Raw genomic sequence first — 22619 nt, forward strand, 5'->3', positions numbered from 1 at the left:
AAAAGAAAGCTCTATTTGTGGGGAAAAAAGGACGCCAATTTTGTTTGGGTACAGTGTAGCATGACCGCGCAATTGCCATTCAAAGTGCGACAGTGCTGAAAGCTGAAAATTGGCTTGGGCGGGAAGCTGCGTAAGTACCTGGTATGGAAGTGGTTAAAGACCCTGCAAGGAGAGAAAAATACCTTTTGATTTGACAGCAATGCCTACTTGTTTTTTGCTAAACTACTCAAACTCACAATCTATCCTAATATCGACAGTTAAAGATAAACTTGAGTTCAGTTAGCTCTTATGTTCAGCTGAGCCTGGAAGGAAGTTGCCGCCCAATCAGCTACGGCCTGGGCATTCCCTGCCACACTGCTGAGTGTACACAAAGGCATGGGATGCTCGTAACATCATTGACCTAATATGGCCATATAGCCTCCAGTTTCTGTGCATGCAGCTGTGTGGCAGGAAATGCCCAGCTATAGATGATTGGGCTGGCACTGACAACTTCCTTCTCGGTTTGGACAAACATGGGGTTTGGACTAACAACTTGTAGTCCAAAGATAGGAACTAGGAGGGCATATTTTTCTCCTTAGGATAAGATAAGAAGTGTGCTTAAGACACAGGACGGCTTGCAATTTCTGACATAATCAACGGGTATTTTGTATTGCACTCATTGAACGGGTTTACCAAAACACTTTTAGGGGTAAATTTATTAGACCAGAAGATAGCAAATAAGAAAAGTTCAATAAATTTCAAACACTTTAAAGAAACTTCCATTTCAAACTGTAAACATAAAAAATAGTAAGAACCCCTTTAGTCGATTAAAGACCAGGCCTTTTTGTGACATTTGTTGCTTAAGTTATAATCAGTATTTTTGCTAGAAAATTACTTAGAACCCACAAACATATTATATGAAGTTATCGGACATTTCTTCTGATATCTATAAAAGGTTCTGGAAAATAGTATCACCCTGGTTTCTGTATACCCACCCAAACCCTATGCCCTAAACTCTTGATTACCTGCCATTCCCCTGGGACCTGTGGAGAAAAGGGTTTCTCCCCTTTCTTACCTTCCCACTGCCCTGCCCCCCCTCCTTTTACTTTTCCTCTGGTTTCACTCTTTCTCAAAGGCCCCTTTCACATTGGACCGGGAGCCGCGTTGGCGGTATATCGCTGCTAAAAATAGCGGCGCTATACCGCCGGGAATGCCGCGGGATTCGGCCGCTAGCGGTGCGGTATTAACCCCCGCTAGCGGCTGATAAAGGGTTAATACCGCCCTCAATGCGCCTCTGCAGAGGCGCATTGTGGGCGGTATTGCCGCGTTTAGCTATTGTTTTCCATGGGAAGGAGCGGTGAAGGAGCGGTATACACGCCGCTCCTCTCACCGCTCCAAAGATGCTGCTGACAGGAGATTTTTTGTCTCCCGCCAGTGTATCGCCTCAGTGTGAAAGCCCTCCGGCTTTCACATTGAGGTAGCTGGGCAGGAGTTTTTCAGGCGATATAGCAGCACTATTTTTAGGTCTGTACCGCCTGAAAAACTCCTCAGTGTGAAAGGGGTCTAACACTCATCGTTCACTTCTCCCCTTTTTTTTGTTATTTCTAATGCCACCATGTTAAAATTCAACAACATCGGTTACTCATCACTTTTACTTTCATGAGGATTATTTTTCTCAATAAGCTCCCTATAGTAATTGTCACTAGGGATGAGCTTTATGTTCGGGTCGAACATGAGTTCGACTCGAACATTGGCTGTTCGCCCATTCGTTGAATAGCGAACAATTCGGCAAATTCGAAAGCCACGGAACACCCTTTGAAAGTCTATGTGAGAAATCAAAAGTGCCAATTTTAAAGGTTAATATGCAAGTTATTGTCATAAAAAGTGTTTGGGGTACCCGGGTCCTGCACCAGGGGACATGTATCAATGCAAATTTTTTTTTTTATCGGGAGCAGTGATTTTAATAATGCTTGAAGTGAAACAATAAAAGTGAAATATCCCTTTAAATTTCATACCTAGGGGGGTGTTTATAGTATACCTGTAAAATAGTGCATGTTTTCCGTGTTTATAACAGTCCCTGTACAAAATGACATTTCTAAAGGATTTTTTTTGTAAAAATGTAAAACTACTCACCGCTATAATGAATTGTTGTTCCGGCAATACAGATAAGAGTAATTGAAAAAAACGACATGGGTTCCCCCCCCCAGTCCATTACCAGCCCTTTGGGTCGGGTATAAATATTAAGGGGAACCACAAACCAGAAAAAAATATGCGTGGGGTCCCCCCAAATTCCATTACCAGGCCCTTCAAGTCTTTAAAGGGAACCCTACGCCAAATAAAAAAAAATGGCGTAGGAGTTCCCCTCAAAATCCATACCAGACCCTTTAGGTCCCTAATTGTCACTTTACAATAACCATTTATAAATTTTCTTTGATATTTCTGTTTGTCTACGTAAGTCTCCTACCATGTTCTCAAACAGATCTACCTGTCTTCTTCTTGTATTATTTGAAATGGTTAATTAAAATTAAACAATAAATAAATATGTAGGCTGCCCCTGCTGACCTTTCCATTTGAGGATACTAGTTCCCTGACTGTCATGCTGATAGTAGTGCTTCAATGCTTTCTCAGGTACTAACTCAGGAACAAGTACAGAGATCAGGTATTCTGACCCTCAGGTCTCAAAAGTCCTTAAGGCAATTTAAGTTTTCAGAAGAATGTCAGAAATTGCAGTCCCCATACATTTCTCCTGACAGGTGTACTTAACACAAAGCGTATTCTTCTTCAGGATAGGATCGTAATTATTTAATCCTACAGTGTAGACCAAAATATATATGATAATATTTTAACTGTATATTTTGATTTGTAGAAACAAGAAAAGAGAAGACGTAAAAAAGGTAAGTGACTGTGCCAGTTAGGCATAAAGACTGCGGGTGAGGGTTGGGGTGCTTAGCAACATGTTATACCCTAAATACTGGTGTATTGTAACATATTATTTTTATTATTATTATTATTATACAGGATTTATATAGTGTCAACAGTTTGCTAAGTGCTTTACAAAATTAAGGCAGACATTACAGTTACAATACAATTTGGTAGAAGAGGAATCAAAAGGCCCTGCTCATTAGAGCTTACAATCTAAATGATAAAGTGTTCCTAAAGGCAAAATTACAAACAATATGTAAACATTAACAATAGGCATAACAAGTAATATGCCTGGCTTTACAATTAATAAGTCAAAACAGCGTGACAAAATCTGAGCAAGACTATGATCATGGAAGACATGAGGCACCGTGGGAAAAAATAAATAAAAATAAGTTCTGCTACGCACGCTGTGGCAAACAATTAGGCATGGCCAGTGGTAGGGTTTTAAAGGAGGATTGAACAGAATTTGTATCTGCTCTATACACTGCACACATATACCACAGTACTTGTACCTACAAAATACTAATTACTGTACCACAATCGGCTGCCTCACAAACACAAATAAACCTCAGGACAAAGGAAAAATGTTTTATTTTTTATTCAAAGTTTCCATCACATATGTTTTTATGCACACAAAACAGATTTTTGTCTTACTGAGCCTAAATGAAAGAAGAACTTTATTAAAACCAGCAACTGTTGAGACAATGAATACCTTGGTCAGGTCTATGTACAGTATAATGTATAGAGTGCAGGGGTCAGGAGTAAGTAACAAACAAAACAACATAGTGCAGCAGTCAGGATGAGCCCCAGCATTCCCCCATAGAGTCCCCCCTACATCTGTGTCCCCAGAGTGCCACCTTACATCAGAGCTCCCTTACATCCTCCAGAGTTTCCCTGTACATCAGTACTTCCAGAGTGGCCCCTTACATCTTCTAGAGTGCCCCTTAGTAACTCCAGAGTGTCACCTTTGTAATTTCAGAGTGCCCTCTTACATCCTCCTTCAGAGTCCCCCCCTTACATCCTCAAAAGTACTACCTTACACCCTCCTGAGTGCCCCCTTACTCTGCCATCCCCTCCAAAATCACACATCGCTATCTACAAAAACACTAATGAACAATAATAAATTGCCAGCAGCACATGTAGGGTATATGATACTTATTTTGTATAAAGATGAAGATACCTTGAGTGGCAGCATTTATTTCACAACTCATTAGAGGCAACTAGGGAAATATACAAAATCTATCACCTGTTTACACACCAAAGCATTGATTTGAATTGCTCATCATTAGTGTCCTGTTAGTATATGAACTGTCAATGATGTAATAGTGCCAAGCTAAGTCACTAACATTATTTTTAACTCCGATCAACAGCAGTATTCTTTTTACCCGCCAGCATGAAGACAGGTGCAATCTACTTTCTCCACTGCAGGTGGTGCTCATCCTCAGCAGACTTGTAGCTGGAAAGGAGGTCAACAGTTCCTCTATGGTTTCCTGGGTCACTAGGGAAGCAATGCAGTTTTATGCCATCTTGGGTCAGGCAGAGCCTATTTAAGACCTTAGCTCCCAGGTTTGGCGCACATTTGCGAGTTGGTAGAGTAGGTACCCCACCTGGTCGGGACAGTACTAGTGGTAAGGAAAGGTTCCTGATGAGGAGGGAAAGCGTAGGGTTGCAACTTCTTTGGTCATCATCTGGCTTGGGCACGAGATGGCCAGCATTCTGCTCTCTTAGCAGACATTGTCAGTTTGGCTGATACCCACTTTCTGCACATTACTGGAAACCGTGAGTGCACCTGGTTGGGCAACCTTCTCACCTGGTTTGTTGTGAGCTCTTGCTATTTCCAAGTTTTCAAGTTTTACTGTGTGAATTATTGCCGCCACACCACGCTGCACCCCACCTACAAGCAGAAAATGATGCCTTACAATCTAATAAAGTGCTGCCCACTAGAGTTAAATAATTTGGTATCTGAATTTCTGATATACTTGTAGAAATTAAATACTACTTGGATATCTATGTTTAGAAATGTAGGCCCGGATTCAGAAAGAACTTGCACCGACGAATCTACTGATACGCCGCGTAAGTCCACGGATGCGCCGTCGTATATATGCGCCTTATTCAGCAAATAAGATATGCCTGAATTTTGGCTTCATAAGACCGACGTAAGTCTCCTACGCCATCGTATCTTGGGCGCATATTTACGCTGGCCGCAAGGGGAGCTTCCATTGATTTACGTGTCGAATATGTAAATGAACTAGATACGCCGATTCACGAACGTACTTGTGCCCATCGCTGTGATCTACGCCGTTTACGTAAGGCGTACGTCCGGTGTAACGTTAAGCCTCATAAAGCTGGGGTAAGTCATGTTAAGGTATGGACATCGGAAACGTCGGAACAGCCGGCGTATTTTACGTTGTTTACGTAAGTCGTACGTGAATGGGGCTGGGCGTAGGTTACGTTCACGTCGTAGGCATTGAGCCGGCGTATCTTAGGGAGTATATGCAACGTGATTCTGAGCATGTGCGCGCATGCGCCGTTCGTTAGGCCCTTCATTTGCATGGGGTCACGGTTAATTTACATGTAGCACGCCCACTGCCTTCCTACTTTGAATTAGGCGGGCTTACGCCGGCCAATTTACGTTACGCTGGCGCAAATATGGGAGCGAGTGCTTTGTGAATACTCAGCTTGCCTCTCAATGTTACGTTGGCGTAGCGCATATGAGATGCGCTACGCCGGCACAAAGATGCGCCGATGTATGAGAATCCCGGCCGTAATGTCTATATTTTAAATATTCCTTATCTGATATACAAGCCAAGACACAGAATATGAGAAACGAGTTAATAAAATAAAAAAGAACAGACAAACCCAATTTAGAAAGACTTATGCCTTGTACACACGATCGGATGAAAAAAGTCAGAAAAGACGGAATTTTTTCATCAGATATTCCGACCGTGTGTGGGCACCATCTGGCTTTTTTCCATTGGAGTTTAGAGATAGAACATGTTTTATTTTTTTTCAATGGAAAAAAATCCTATGGGAAATTGTGTGGAACTCTGACGGAGAAAAAAAACACGCATTCTCAGAATCAAGTCGACGCATGCTCAGAAGCATTGAACTTTAATTTTCTCGGTTTGACGTAGTGTTTTACATCACCGCGTTTTGGACGGTCGGAATTTGGTCTGACAGTGTGTATGCAAGACAGCTTGAACGGAATTCCGGCGGAAAATTCCATTGGATTTTACCCCATCAGAAATTCCGATTGTGTGTACACGGCATAGGAGTATAAAAATATATTGGCTATAGAAAAAGATGATAAGAATCCCTATACCATATATTGCAGACAGGGTAATATTTTAGCAGGACCCTTTGGCGAGCCAATATATGGTTAATAATTTTTTTATGTATGCACATGGCAGGGCTGTGCTCGGATAACACAGTGTTTTACAATGAGGGGAATACATAAGTATTTTTTGGAAAAGATCTGCTCTGCTCTGCACAGCCCCACTGCAAAGGAAAACATTTGTTGCCTGTAGTTGGACATTCACTTTTTTATTATGTGTCTAAAATAATTACTGTTTCAAAAAGTCGCACTGAAATAATACTCACCACCCTAAAAAAAAAAAAAAGATGTTGAAAATTCTAATATGTTCTTTTATACATGGGTTCTATTTAAAATAATGGTAACATGAAAAATAAATCCTGTTTGCTAGTGTACATACCTACTAAATGATGTCACTTATATGGTAATTGCAGTCTGACACAGAATTACCTGCATCTTGGGGTTACCTATAAGGATTAAACTTGAGGTTCAGTATGCACACAAGTGTGGACCAAACTTTGGCTTTTCAGGCATTTGGATTCCAATAAGCCCACTGCTCACAGACCTCCACAACCACAAGACCAGTGTTTAGGGAAAAAGTCTCATGTGCTCAACACGTGGAAAAGGTGCTTTCCACGGAGTTCCCCCTGGCAAAGTATCCTCGATATTGAGGGTATGTGGTTTGGTATTGTTCAGAAATCAGGGGCCAATGCTCGGTTTCCCTTTTTCCTGGCCTGCCAGGCTGCATACTTAGATAAGGGTCTGGTGTGGATTTTTTGGGGATCCTCACTCTTTTTGATTGAGGTTCCCCCCTCAAAATCCATACCAGACCTGAATGGCCTGGTATAGAATGAAGGAAACCCCACGTTTTTTTTTGGTGGGGGAGAGTCCTCTATTAATAGCCATATCAGACCCTCATCTAGGACAAGGTTCTAATATAGAAGAAGGGAATCCCCAGCTGCTTTGTTTACAGACAAACGGAATCTTCTGGGGGCAGTCATTTGGCCAGCAATTTAAACACACTTTCTTCTTTGTAACTGTGAGGCCCCGTACACACGGCCGAGGAACTCGACGTGCCAAGCACATCGAGTTCCTCGGCCAGTTCAGCCCTGAAGCCGCCGAGGAGCTCGGCGGGCCGAGAGCTCCCATAGAACAACGAGGAAATAGAGAACATGTTCTCTATTTCCTCGTCGAGCTCCTCGTCGGCTTCCTCGGCGAAATTGTACACACGGCCGGGTTTCTCGGCAGAATTCAGCCAGAAACTCGGTCGGAAGCTGAATTCTGCCGAGGAAACTGCTCGTGTGTATGGGGCCTCAGTGTTTGTGTAATAGGTTGTATACATCACACAAATATGGCACTTCACAGGCAGGGTCAGGACACACCACAGCATGTTTTTTAATGTCATTTTGCAATTTTACAGTTTCACAGCATTACTAAAATCACTGCTCTCTGCCAAACTGATTTTTTTTAAATGTTTTTGTTTTATGTCCCCCAAGGAGGTGCCCAGACCCTGATGCCATTTGTTTGAAAATCCCTAGAATATTAGCCTAGAACATTTCCATTTTTTTTTTTTTTACATTTGACTCCCATGGTCTTCAGTGGGGTTCAGATTCAGCACCTGAACTTTAGTCATGTTCGAACTGAAATCAGGTACATTCGGCTTATCACCATGCAACTGAAAGGAGAAAGGGATCAAAGTAAAATAATTCGAAAAAAGTCTAATATTGTGTATTGTTATTTTTGTATATTGATTTTGGCTTAGAGTTTTGATTAAAGACATTTACTAAGGCTGCATTCACACCTGAGTGTATAGTTTTCATGCATTTTTTAGGGCGGTTTTATGACGTTTTTTCAAAGTTTTTGCAGCATTTTTGTACAGGCGTTTTGAGGTCCAAAGGTCACCAATGTAAAAAGTAGTACAATGCCTGTAATCTGCCTAAAAAGAAGCTCATGTACTTTTTTGAGCTTCGGATGTTTTGCTTCAGGCGACATTTAAATGAATAGGATTTTGTTTGTTGGGTGTTTTGAAACTTTTAAGATAAGCATTTTACGAGCTGAAAATGCTCAGGTGTGAATGCATCCTAAGAAAGGTAGCATGGTTATGGCTTTTTGTTTTTGTTTTTATTATCGATAAGGGCTTAAAGCACATTAGTAAACACATTCTTAGAAAGAAGGTACTGACATTGTATATTTCACAATGCATTGTTATCATCAGCAAAGATTTACAATGCAGACGTTATACAGAAGGTATTGGAAATAAATGAGCTAGCTAACATGTATTGACCTTTCTGTAAATTAAGCAGTAAAAAGCTACATAAACCATTTGCATTTGGTTAATTCCTTTCATTACTGGTACACAGTTTACTTGATAATGGGCGGGACAGTTGTCTATTTGTTTACATTGCAATGAGTACAATGAGTACATTGAGTACAGACAAGTGACCAAACCAGCATTTACTGTATGTTCCCTAGAGGTAGAAACTCTAGTCCTTGCTTTTTAGTGACAACTTGTTTTAAGACTAAAATAGATTGATGGAGTTGTGTCTATTTTCAACCTGCCTAACTATGCTACCTTTACCAGTTCTACTGTAATTTGAATATAAGCTTGATATTTACAAGATACAAATAGATATACCACTCACCACACCCAAAAGCTTACAACCTAATGGCAGTCATTCACGTGTAGATTTATTTTATTTAGCCTGCCTGCTAGATGGACAAATGCCCCTTGTAGAACTATTGTATCCTGACAGCTGGTGCCACCAGCAGTCAGAATACCGCAACAGTGCTTGCATCTGATTGGATACAGGCATGGTTTGACTGACAATCTTCCGATATCCTGCTTTGACAAAAGTCAACTGCACAATCAGAGCCAGCAGGGCCATACACTGCTTAGTTTCAGGCCCCGTACACACGACCAGTTTCCTCGGCAGAATTCAGCTTCCGACCGAGTTTCTGGCTGAATTCTGCCGAGGAAACTGGTCGTGTGTACACTTTCAGCCGAGGAAGCCGACGAGGAGCTCGACGAGGAAATAGAGAACATGTTCTCTATTTCCTCGTTGTTCTATGGGAGCTCTCGTCCCGCCGAGCTCCTAGGCGGCTTCAGTGCTGAACTGGCCGAGGAACTCGATGTGTTTGGCACGTCGAGTTCCTCGGCCGTGTGTACGAGGCTTTAGACAAGCCAGCAGGAATCAGCAAAAATTTAAGCAGTGTATGCTCAGCTTAAATAGAACAATAGGAATCAGTCACTTACAATATGGAATTACAGTTTTATAAGTAGTTGTTAATGGCAGCAGAGGATAATTGGCCAAGTGTAGGGGTTACTGGGACAACTGAAGCAGAGGTTATAATGACAGTATTATTTTGGATATCCAGGAACAGATGTTCTGCCTTGGAGCCTGGAGAGGCAACACAAGGACTAGAGTGGAGTTTAGGGTTCAGTAAAGACAAGCTGGGGCTAAAGTACAAATGAGGACATAAGACAGACTAATGTGAAAGTCCAAGGTTTAGCAGATACGCAGGGACTGGTGTGCAGGTCAATTATTATGGCAAACAAGCAGGAATACTTTATGTTGCCAGAGGGTAGCAAAAGCCTCACTAAGCTGCAAGTTTTGGATGTGCCAGGTCTTCACCAGTTCCATCCAAGGCAATCTGAAAATGACCTTTAAATGCCTGAAAACAATTAAAGCAAAAGGAGATCACAGTATACGTTTAGATTCAACACAGGAGGAACTAACTATGGTGGTGTATAAACCAATAGTTGAGCTATGAAAGAAGAAAGTATTAAAAAAAATGGAAAATAGGAAGAATTTGTCCTCTCCCCAAAAAATGTGTAAGCCTATATAATTACAACCGTTAGCTCTGGAGAACAGCAAAATTAATGTTATAGTTGATGTAATGCTTTCACTCCCTCTCACTTCAACATTTCAAGCACCCTTTTGATCACTTGTCCACCTTTTTTTTTTTTCATCAAGTAGTTTTTTATTTATATAAAAAGACAAAAAACAAATATACATTTATGCAACCATCACTTACTCTTTACACTCACCACCCCAACATTTAACATAAATTGGCTTATTTGCCAAATGCGCTACAGTTCACTTTTCCCCTTTATGACAAAATTAATGTGTCCTTTCTATTTAAGCACTATACATAATTCCAAAGAGCAGAGAAGGAAAACTAAAACAAAACCTTGGTATCCACCGGAGGCAGGGGCACTTTACTCTCAACACACATCCTACCCCTATCTTCACGTCCAACCTACCCATATTTTTTTTGAACATTTTGGCATTTCCTCTTTTATTATACACAAATCTTTCCATTCTTATTGTTTTATTTACCTCCAACTCCCATTCTACCCGGGTTGGTGGGTTCACCGCCAGCCACCTCCTTGCTATCAATTTCCGTGTGAGGAAAAGGCATCTAATTATTGTTGTTTGACTCCCCCACATATTTTAGGATTTAGGTCAGGGATCTTCAAACTACGGCCCTCCAGCTGTGGTGGAACTACACTTCCCATGAGGCATTGTAACACACTGACATTCACAGACATGACTAGGCATGATGGGAATTGTAGTTCATGAACATCTGGAGGGCCGTAGTTTGAAGACCCCTGATTTAGGTCAAGAGATATTCCAAATACTCTGTTTACCTTTTTATTTTTAGATTTGATATACATACCTCACTCCCTTTGAGCAGTGGGTAGGTCCTGGATGCTGCAGAGGTGTGGCATGACCACCTTGTTGATTATTTATGAATGGTGAAAGTGAGGTGTAACTCATCATACTAGTCATGCTCAGTAAGCTCATAGCAGTCACCACCAGGTCCATGAAGTAAGGCCCTTCCTCAGTATAAGCACCCCTGGTGCTGGTAATGCCTGTTAAAAAAAAGCCCTTTACTATTGGTCCATTGCCACTTTAGGAAGACTTACTGACCAAAATGAGACGAAGTAGGCATGAAGAGGTGAGCCAGGCTCCTATCCCTTTGAGCAAAGAAGTAATTACATTTCAGAAGAGACAGGCATTATTGACAATATAGGTACTGACACTAAATACTACAAATGTGGGAGTGATAATGATGCAATTTTAATATCAGTGTTGATAACTAATTTAAATTTGATGGGATTACAACAGCATTCTAATTTTATATCAACGCAGAAATATCAAGTATCTGTATATAACTGTATTGCCACCAGTAGTCAGAGCAGCATTGGGTTGCTCTAGTGAGAGATGATACCGCTCTAAAAACTGCTGATCCCTTGACTTTGCTTCCATCCCACTAAATCAAAAAGGTGCTGGCTATGCACAGGTGCATTGGATAGAAGAAGATTTTGGACTGCTGCGGCAGTCCAGGATCTTCTTCTATCCATTGGGTTGCTCTATATGGAAATAGGCTGTTATATTCAAGATCAGCATAATTTAGGATTATGACTCTATCTAGGATATTCCATCTAAATCTAAATGGGAATCTAAAATGTAGTTAGTATTGATTTTCCACAGTTATACTAACTCACTAAAGAAGTATAAAACTATGTATGTACATGGTCTGTGTAGTTGAATGATTGAAATGTCCTTCATAATTATGATGTCCTGCTAAGCAGAACAAACAAATGCAATTAGTATCCCAGCTACTGTCTGTTATGAATCACTAGTTGCTGTTCATGGCTATTCACATAATGAGAAATGAACTGATACCCTGTTTTTCCATACCAGCACACCTACGATCCTTTTTTTGTGGACAATCCTATTACACGAGACCAGATGAATCACTACCGAATAATTGCTGAAAATTCTCACAGCGAACTGGCTGCTATGTCTGTAAAATATGAAACTGCACAGTCAGAGGTAAGTATAAATGTATGCATGTCTACATGCATGTAAATCATGTGTTTAAATTGCCCAGGGCTTGACCATGTACACATGCTCATCAAATGCAATTGTACAGCCCCCTCTAACCATAATGGTTAATTATAGGTGATCATTTAACGTGATCTTGGTAAATAAATTAGAAGTTAGAAATACTGGTTCCGAAATAATGGTCACTGCCCAGTAAAGTATATCTAAAGGCAAAACTTTTTGCATAGAGTGGAAAGGGATTAGAACACCTGTCGTGTTTTTAATCATCTCTGCCACTTTTAGGGAGGGTCTCCCTCTTTATATGCCCTGTTTACTGTTATCACCAAGAGCGAAAGTGAAGTAAAATCCCAAATGTTGGGCCATCAACATAACAGAAATAGAGGGGGAATCTTCCAATGGGGACAGTCCAGATTCCTTCGCTTTGGAGGTATTTCCTCTCACTTCCTATTTTCTATAGGGCAGAAAGAGAATGGAAAAAAGACACAGATGGCAAAAAATGTACAGGGGTTATAATTCTCTCTTACTCTATCCTAAATGAAAAAAGAAAAAAGAAAAGTTTTTGCCATGCAGCAATGAAGGAGAATAAGGGGAAATGTCAAACTGTGCCTTAAAGTTTACACCTAAAAGTGGAATTCTTTTCTTCTGAAAGGTTTAAAAGTTGTAGTTCAGCTGCAGTGCACAATGGTGTGTTCTTGATACGTTTTTTAATGCTTGTTTTTCTACTGTGACTTATCTCTGCTGTCAGTGGGAAAGTGTCATTGGTTGTTAAGGAGCCAGCACCCGCATCATCCTAAGAACGATGAATCATCCCTGCTGTCAGCGGGGATTCCCTGTTGACAGCAGAATGTAAACAAAAGGGGACATGTGTGGCCTGGTATCCCCTGCTGACAGCAGGAATGACTGAACATTGTTAGGACGCCAGTGGGTGCCTACTTCTAACATCCAGCACAAATCACACACAAAAAACGCATTTAGAAGTCTATGGACCACAAGATCGCACTGTATCACAAAAAAGCAGCACAGGATCTTCCCCAAACTTGCATCGCAGCTGCACTGCATTGATGTAAATGCGCAGCGTTGGAAGCAATTGTATTTCCATTGTCATGTGATTCAGTACAACCCAAGTCACATCTGAAAGGTCTGAACTGGCCTAACTCAATATTATTTACTACGTCCTTGTCCAGAGCTACCCCCAAATACTGTTTATTCCATTATTCAATTATTTTTTAGCTGTTAGACCTTCGGACTAAGGTTTCCTCAAAAGAGATGGCTTTACAAGAGCTTAAGGCTGAGGTGGAAAATTACAGAGAAAACAACGCAAGACAGTCTGCAATGATCACATCTCTAAGAGCAAGAGTTCATGAGACAGAAGAAGAAACAGGTCTACTGGCTACCTCCAAGTCTAGGGCAGAATTAACCATTCAAGCAGTTTTTCATGAAAACCGAGAACTGAAAGACAGAATCCAAGAAATGGAATCAAGGCTAAAGTAAGCTAAATGTTGTAGTTAATTTTGCTATATTATTATGCTTCTGATTGTTTCTGTTTTGTTAAATAATGAATTGTATTTTCGCTATAATCCAGAAATTTTGTGACTCAGTGGGAGGACAGTAAGTCTCAGGCTTCAAGATACAGCAGGAATTATGGACATTTCCTGGCACAACTGTCTGCTTGCTTGAATGTAGACATAAAAGGCCAGAAGGATCCAGAGGAAGTGGTCATTTCCAAGGTAAATATAGATACATCATATTTTGTTATCAATTGTCACAAGGCTTAGTATAAAATTGCTTTAATGGTACCAAAACACGTATTGAAGACAGGGGGGTTATTCTACTAAAGGCAAAAGGGCTGTACACTTTGCAAGAGAATGTTCCCTTAGTTTAGTGAATGTGGTGAAAATGTACTTTGCAAACTATACTCTATAAGAGAAAGGGAATAAACTTGCAAAGTGAACAGCCAAGGACACAGCACCCTAACCCATGGTTCTAGAAATATAGCACAAAATATATGAAACATATTATAATCCTAATATCAGTATTAACCACAAAAATAACCAAACTACCCAGGATCTACTAATTTTCCAAACCTTTTATTTTGGATTATGCTTACACTTTTTGGGTTTTTGTTAGGTGTGTATGTTTGCACTATATGGGTTAGGAGGTTTTCACAGTTATTTTTGGTATATAGGTGGATAGTGCACATTTTAGAAACATTTATGTTTGGTTATTTTTGTGGTCGCTCAGTAGTCTTTAATTACATGTTGGAATAACAGTCATGAAAGAAGAACAATAGACAAAACTTTTTTTTTTTCATTTTGGAGTGAGGAATAGTTAAAACCCATGTCTGGTTTTATTTTGCCAATTGGGGAGATCTACCTTCACTTCCTGTCCCATAGTCAAAACAGGAAGTTATAGGAAATCCCTGCAAATTAAGGGAAACCATTGGGGTCCCCATTGGAAGATTTCCCCTCTATTACTTTACTAGGAAAACTCACAATTTTAGATTTTCTTTTACTAAAGATCTATATAGTAAAATCAGAAACCCGTTCCTCCTGCTGGTGATCACTATAGTGATGCATCCTAGAAATCTTGTTGGTTTCCTCACTGCCTGGTCACACTGTTTGCTCATTTTGCAGTCATCTGAAATATGTACCCCCAAATCATTTTCTTCTGTAGTGCTGGCTTACACTATACCCCCGTGTTGTACTGTCTCAAGGGATTCTTTTTACCTAGGTGCATTATTTTACATTTATAAATACTGAACTGCAGTCTCCACTGCTTTGACCAATCTTCCAGCAATGCCAAATTATTTCCCATGTTACAGACACCTCCAGGGATATCAGTCCTATTACACACCTTTGTATAATCAGCAAAAAAGACAAAACTCACCCCACAGACCTTTAGTTATATAACGTACATATATATTAAATAGATCAGTGCCTAGTACAGGGCCTTGTGGTATACCCCACTAGTGACTGGTCTCTGTGTCTGAGTGAACCCCATTTACAACCTTACTCTGGTATCTATCCTTTAGCCAACTGCATATCCACTGAACCACCCAAGGGTTAAGTCCTAGCTTGTATAACTTTTGTATTAGATCATTATGTGGAACTGTATCAAATGCCCTGCTGAAATCAAGATATGCTATGTCCACAGTCCCACCCTGGTCCAAAACAATGGTAACATAGTCAGATAATTCAATCAGATTAGTCTGCCATAATTTTAAAGTGATCAATGATCCGTCTTTTCAGGAGTGATTCCATTAACTACAACCAATGGTAAACTCACTGGCCTGCAATTGCCAGCTTCTACCGTGCTTCCCTTCTTGCTGCCCTTCATCTGTATTAGCAGTCCACCAGTCATGGGAACTTCTCCCTTTCGAAGAGATTGATTAAAAAGATCCATTAATTGTCCAACAAATATACCTTAAAGTTCTCTTAGAATTTTGGGATGAATACCACCAGGACCCATTGCTTTATTAAGCTTTAACTGAGCCAGTTCCTCTGCTACTCCTGTCTCAAAAAATCCTAAAAATTAACAATCATTACTAGAACCAAAATTATTCCCCAACTTGTTATTGCTAGCACAATCTATTTCTGAAAAGTAATTGTTTAAATGTTTTGCTACATCCAGGTCTCCCTCAACAAAAGAATCTTCTATATGCTGTTTTTGTCTCCTTTACTATCCTTCTTACCTCTTTTGGGAACCATATTGAAGTCACCCATAATCAAAACCTCTCCCTTGATTGCCATTTGAGTTATCTCATCAATCAACAAGTTATCATAATCTTCAGTCTGTCCTGGGGTCTGTATACTACACCAATCCTAAGGGAATATCCATCTCTGGTTGGAAGGCAGACCCAGAGGGTTTTGAGTATTTTTTATGTTTTTTAATTAATATTAGTGTTATGATATTTGTGACATATATGGCATTTTCACCTCCCCTCTGTCGTTCCTGTATAGTGTATACCCTGGTATAGTTATTTCCCAGTCATTTGAATTCTTGAACCATGTATCTGTAATTGCCGCAAAGGTCCGAATTGTCCCCAGACATAAGAGCTGTCGGCTCACAAAGCTTGTTTCCTAAACTTTGACTTTTCATAAACAACAAATACTGCTATCTACTGCTTTATTTTTACCATCAGGAACTTTAACTGAAGTGACCACTCCACCAGTCCAGCCCTTAGCAACACAAATCCTTCACATTTGTTTCAACCTGCTGGGTGCAGAAATGCTTCTCATAAATTACATCTTTGCCCCTGTTTCTCAGTTTAAATACATGCCCAAAAAACTCAATATTTCAATTCCATACTAAGAAGCTCAGTGCCCTTGTGTAAGGCCCCGTACACACGACCGAGTTTCTCGGCAGAATTCAGCCAGAAACTCGGTCGGAGTTGTATTCTGCCGAGAAACCCGGCCGTGTCTACACTTTCGGCCGAGGAAGCCGACGAGGATCTCGGCGAGGAAATAGAAAACATGTTCTCTATTTCCTCGTTGTTCAATGGGAAATTTTGGCTCGCCGAGATCCTCGGCGGCTTCACAAGGAACTCGATGAGCAAAACTATGTGTTTTGCCCGTCGAGTTCCTCGGACGTGTGTACGGGGCCTAAGGGATGCAGCCCATCTCTCTTGCACAGCTCAAATTAAGATAATCTGATAGCATCATGACTAACATAACCAAAACTTTCAGCTTTGCACCAATAAGGATAGCCAAACATTGAAATCTGCTGTATGAAGTACTTTCTCTTGTTGTCCATTATGCACAGTTAAGATCCGTGAAAATGTAACAGTACATCCTAACTGTTGAAGATCCTGGCCCAAATTCTGAAAATCCTTCTGTACAGAACACACATAAATCTAGAAAAAAAACATTTGTACCAAGGTTCACAACATCAACATAGCACTCTTCACTAGCTTTTTTGTCAATTTTTAAAATGCGCCTTTTATCTTTCCTAACAGTAGCACTAAGCAAACACCTAACTTCCTTTGACACTTCCACATGATTTCCTAAAGAAACACTTCTTACAAATGAATCAGCAAGAAGAAGATGACTTTTCCCTTTAGAAGCCCTTATCCACAACACTTGTCTGGTTTGCAGCCTCAGATAAAACAGTTACTTTTGGCATTGCAATTTTTTTTTCAGAGTCCTTCTTCCTATGTAGAGAAGGGTTGCCAATCTCACAAGCAGCTATGTTTGCAACCTTTGTATCTGCTTCCAGCTCAGAAAGAGCACTGTAGGGGCTACACGCCCACTTTTTTTTATTAAACTATGGTGCATTACTAATTCTCTTTTTTATCAAATAAGATGTCTGTATGTGGCCACTTACACCAAACTGCATCTTGACACCTTATTAGGCCTTGTACACATGATAGGTTAACCAGAGGACAACGGTCTGATGGACCGTTTTCATCGGTCCAAACCGATCGTGTTTGGGCCCCATAGGTTATTTAACCATCGGTTAAAAAAAAGCCAACTTGTTTTAAAATTAACCGATGGATTCCTAACCGATGGGAAAAAAACGATCGTTAGTAGGCACAACCATCGGTTAAAAATCCATGCATGCTCAGAATCAAGTCGACGCATGCTTGGAAGCATTGAACTTCGTTTTTTTCAGCACGTCGTTGTGTTTTACGTCACCGTGTTCTGACACAATCGTTTTTTTTAACCGATGGTGTGTAGGCATGACTGACCATCAGTCAGCTTCATCGGTTAACCTATGACAACGGTCCTTCAGACCGTTCTCATCGGATGGACTGATCGTGTGTACGAGGCTTTAGTATTCTATTTTTCTGAGTTTGGTTTACTTTTGTGCAATTTATATATAATTGAAAAGATATAATAATAAAATAGTTCATGTCGATTTCATTGAAAAATAAGAATGGTAGTTTGCTGCCCCACTGGGCAATCCTGCTATGCTGGGAAGTTTTCCAAGCTGGTCTTATAGTCAGTTTTATTGTTTTTTTTTTATTTTGCAAGGCAATATTCCTCACAGCTTAGTGAATGAGATGAAGCTCTACTGACTTCCCTCATCCAATCACGTACAGGTAAATGTGCAATTTATTTTTCTTGAATGTGACTGGATATTTTTGGCAAAGTGAAGTTTTAACTGCATTCACTAAATTGTGGGGTAAATTCCCTTTCAAAGTAAAACTTCCCTTGCCAAGCAAATGGCCTATTTGCCTTTAGTAAATGAACCCCGCTACGTCCACACTGGCCTGCATGGTAAAATGCAATGGGCTAGATTCACGTAGCTGCGCCCCTTCTTACGGCGGCGCAGCGTATCGTATTTACGCTGCGCCACCGTAAGTTTGATTTCCTAAAGAAACACTTCTTACAAATGAATCAGCAAGAAGAAGATGACTTTTCCCTTTAGAAGCCCTTATCCACAACACTTGTCTGGTTTGCAGCCTCAGATAAAACAGTTACTTTTGGCATTGCAATTTTTTTTTCAGAGTCCTTCTTCCTATGTAGAGAAGGGTTGCCAATCTCACAAGCAGCTATGTTTGCAACCTTTGTATCTGCTTCCAGCTCAGAAAGAGCACTGTAGGGGCTACACGCCCACTTTTTTTTATTAAACTATGGTGCATTACTAATTCTCTTTTTTATCAAATAAGATGTCTGTATGTGGCCACTTACACCAAACTGCATCTTGACACCTTATTAGGCCTTGTACACATGATAGGTTAACCAGAGGACAACGGTCTGATGGACCGTTTTCATCGGTCCAAACCGATCGTGTTTGGGCCCCATAGGTTATTTAACCATCGGTTAAAAAAAAGCCAACTTGTTTTAAAATTAACCGATGGATTCCTAACCGATGGGAAAAAAACGATCGTTAGTAGGCACAACCATCGGTTAAAAATCCATGCATGCTCAGAATCAAGTCGACGCATGCTTGGAAGCATTGAACTTCGTTTTTTTCAGCACGTCGTTGTGTTTTACGTCACCGTGTTCTGACACAATCGTTTTTTTAACCGATGGTGTGTAGGCATGACTGACCATCAGTCAGCTTCATCGGTTAACCTATGACAACGGTCCTTCAGACCGTTCTCATCGGATGGACTGATCGTGTGTACGAGGCTTTAGTATTCTATTTTTCTGAGTTTGGTTTACTTTTGTGCAATTTATATATAATTGAAAAGATATAATAATAAAATAGTTCATGTCGATTTCATTGAAAAATAAGAATGGTAGTTTGCTGCCCCACTGGGCAATCCTGCTATGCTGGGAAGTTTTCCAAGCTGGTCTTATAGTCAGTTTTATTGTTTTTTTTTTATTTTGCAAGGCAATATTCCTCACAGCTTAGTGAATGAGATGAAGCTCTACTGACTTCCCTCATCCAATCACGTACAGGTAAATGTGCAATTTATTTTTCTTGAATGTGACTGGATATTTTTGGCAAAGTGAAGTTTTAACTGCATTCACTAAATTGTGGGGTAAATTCCCTTTCAAAGTAAAACTTCCCTTGCCAAGCAAATGGCCTATTTGCCTTTAGTAAATGAACCCCGCTACGTCCACACTGGCCTGCATGGTAAAATGCAATGGGCTAGATTCACGTAGCTGCGCCCCTTCTTACGGCGGCGCAGCGTATCGTATTTACGCTGCGCCACCGTAAGTTTGAGAGGCAAGTGCTGTATTCACAAAGCACTTGGCTCGTAACTTACGGCATGCGCCGTTCGTGACAGAATCCCAGTGCGCATGCTCGAAATTCCGACGCAAATCGTCATTGCTTTCGACGTGAACGTAAATTACGTCCAGCCCTATTCGCGAGCGACTTACGCAAACGACGTAAAAAATTAAAATTTCGAAGCAGGAACCACGTCCATACTTAACATTGGCTGCGCCACCTAATAGCAGGAGCAACCTTACGTCGAAAAAGCCTAACGTAAACGACGTAAATAAATTGCGCCGGGCGTACGTACGTTTGTGAATCGGCGTATCTAGGTCATTTGCATATTCTACACCGAAAAAAACGGAAGCGCCTCTAGCGGCCAGCGTAGAATTGCACACAATTATACGCCACCGTATTCAAGTTACGTCGGCGGAGGAAGCCTATTTTTTTTGCGTATCTGCCTTTGAGTATCAGCGTAACGATACGCCAGCGCAGATTTGAAATTACGGGGGCGTATCTGGAGATACGCCACCGTAACAGCTACGTGAATCTAGCCCAATGTTTTTCCATGTAGGCCCTTGCAGGTTCAACTTCGGCAGGAAGCATTGATGCCTGTTTCAGCGCATTGCAAGCAGACCTCAGCTTTTTGCTAAAGCTATTGAGACATGTTAATTCATATGAAGTGAACGTTTAAATCCTTAATCCATTAACAGGTGGGATACCAGTGTGTGGCCAGCATTATGGAGAGAGTACAGATGAGCAAACAAAATTCACTCCATAAATGATTCACACAATTTTCCCTCTTCATTATTTAGACAGGAGGTGTTCGACTGAATACATACAGGCGTAGTTATATTTTCTGCCAGTTTCATTTTTGTTTTGGGTGTTGTGCTGGAGACCTTGTACATCTTAGCAATGATGGTTGGAATAGTAGCAACAGGAAATGACATGCAAAGGACTGGTCGGAGAATACAGAACTTTTTTCTTTGTTTAGGGAGTTACCTAGTTTTAATTTCCATGCTACAGAAAGAGTATGTTAAAGGTGTTGTGACAACAGTGGTCATGTCTACTTCTAGCCATTATCTGCTACTGGCCGCAGCTCACCATTCAGGCTATCCTTCTGCCCTAAGGCCGTTCACATTCTTTCATTTTATTGCAGTCATTATGCATTAACCCCTTGCCATTTCATTCATTTTATATTGTATAGTAATTCTTTACTATCCACTTCACTATAGAGTAACACTTTTCTTATCTCTTCACATAAATTGTACATTAGGGCCCAGATTCTGAAAGGGCTTACGACGGCACAACGCCATGTGCGCCGTCATAAGTCCTAATCTGGGCCGTCGTATCTATGCGACTGATTCTTAGAATCAGTTACGCATAGATAACCATTAGATCCGACAGGCGTAAGGCTCTTATGCAATTTTTTTGTTTGCCGCTAGGTGTCGCCGACGTCGTTTTCACGATCGAGTATGCAAATTAGCAAAATACGCGAATTCCCGAACGTACGCCCGACCGACTCAGTGAAATTATGACGTTTACGTAAGATTTGCGACGCGTAAAGTTGCCCCTGGGTCTATGAGGCGCAGTCAATGTTAAGTATGGCCGTCGTTCCCACGTTGAAATTTGAAAATTTACGTTGTTTGCGTAAGTCGTCCGTGAATGGCGCTGGACGCCATTTACGTTAGCGTCGAAACCAATGACGTCCTTGCGACGTCATTTAGCGCAATGCACGTCGGGAAATTTTAGGGAGGGCGCATGCGCAGTACGTTCGGCGCGGGAACGCGCCTAATTTAAATGATCCACGCCCCCTACCCGGATCATTTGAATTAGGCGGGCTTGCGCCGGAGGATTTACGCTACGCCGCCGCAACTTTACAGGCAAGTGCTTTGTGAATAAAGCACTTGCCCGTAAAACTTGCGGCGGCGTAACGTAATTGAGATACGTTACGCCCGCATAGTTTTACGCCCAGATATGAGAATCTGGGCCCAAGTGTTTACTTTGCAGTTTACATAGCTCCCTATTGACTCTGATATGGAGAGACTGTCCTTTTGTTTCAAATCCCCCTCTCCTTCAGTTCTCTCTCTTTTTGGTTTAATGATGTGGTCTGACCTTTCATCTAATCTATAAATTATTGTATTTCTTATTTTGAACAGCCAGTAAATAGGAAAAGCAGTGGTGAAAAATAAGACTTGCCTATTTGAGGCAAGCATTTTTTTTTTCATTTGGACAGAACTAAAGTCCATAAAATCTGTTGAAATAGCAGTTATTATTCAGAAAAACAGCTTAAAGGGGTTGTAAAGGTACAGATTTTTTCTAAATAGCTTCCTTTACCTTAGTGCAGTCCTCCTTTACTTACCTCATCCTTCGATTTTGCTTTTAACCACTTCAGCCCCGGACCATATTGCTGGTCAAAGACCAGGTCACTTTTTGCTATTCGGCACTGCGTCGCTTTAACTGACAATTGCGCAGTCGTGCGACGTGGCTACCAAACAAAATTGGCATCCTTTTTTTCCCACAAATAGAGATTTCTTTTGGTGGTATTTGATCACCTCTGCGGTTTTTAGTTTTTGCGCTATAAACAAAAATAGAGCAACAATTTTGAAAAAAATTAATATATTTTACCTTTTGCTATAATAAATATTTCCCAAAAACATATTAAAAAAAAAAAATTCCCCAGTTTAGGCCGATACGTATTCGTCTACATATTTTCCGTATTTTTTTTTCGCAATAAGCGTTTATTGATTGGTTGGTTTGCGCAAAAGTTATAGCGTTTACAAAATAGGGGATAGTTTTATGGCATTTTTCTTAATATTTTATTTTTTACTAGTAATGGTGGCGATCAGCGATTTTTATCGATCAGTGCTATAAAAATGCATTGATTACTATAAAAATGCCACTGGCAGGGAAGGGGTTAACACTAGGGGGCGAGGAAGGGG

The 22619-nt window shown here is 40.7% G+C and overlaps 1 protein-coding gene across 1 annotated transcript in view; it reads left to right on the top strand.

Moving 5' to 3' along the window:
- The window catches only part of CCDC170 (coiled-coil domain containing 170), a 97443-nt gene that overhangs the window by 11542 nt on the left and 63282 nt on the right, over positions 1–22619 (top strand). Inside the window, exons 3-6 of the mRNA XM_040350880.1 lie at positions 2846–2873; positions 11926–12057; positions 13300–13556; positions 13652–13796. Coding sequence (XP_040206814.1) covers positions 2846–2873; positions 11926–12057; positions 13300–13556; positions 13652–13796 — 562 coding nt within the window. The remainder of the gene's footprint in view (positions 1–2845; positions 2874–11925; positions 12058–13299; positions 13557–13651; positions 13797–22619) is intronic.

The sequence above is a fragment of the Rana temporaria genome, chromosome 4 (assembly GCF_905171775.1).
Source record: "Rana temporaria chromosome 4, aRanTem1.1, whole genome shotgun sequence".
NCBI classification, from domain to species: Eukaryota; Metazoa; Chordata; class Amphibia; order Anura; family Ranidae; genus Rana; species Rana temporaria.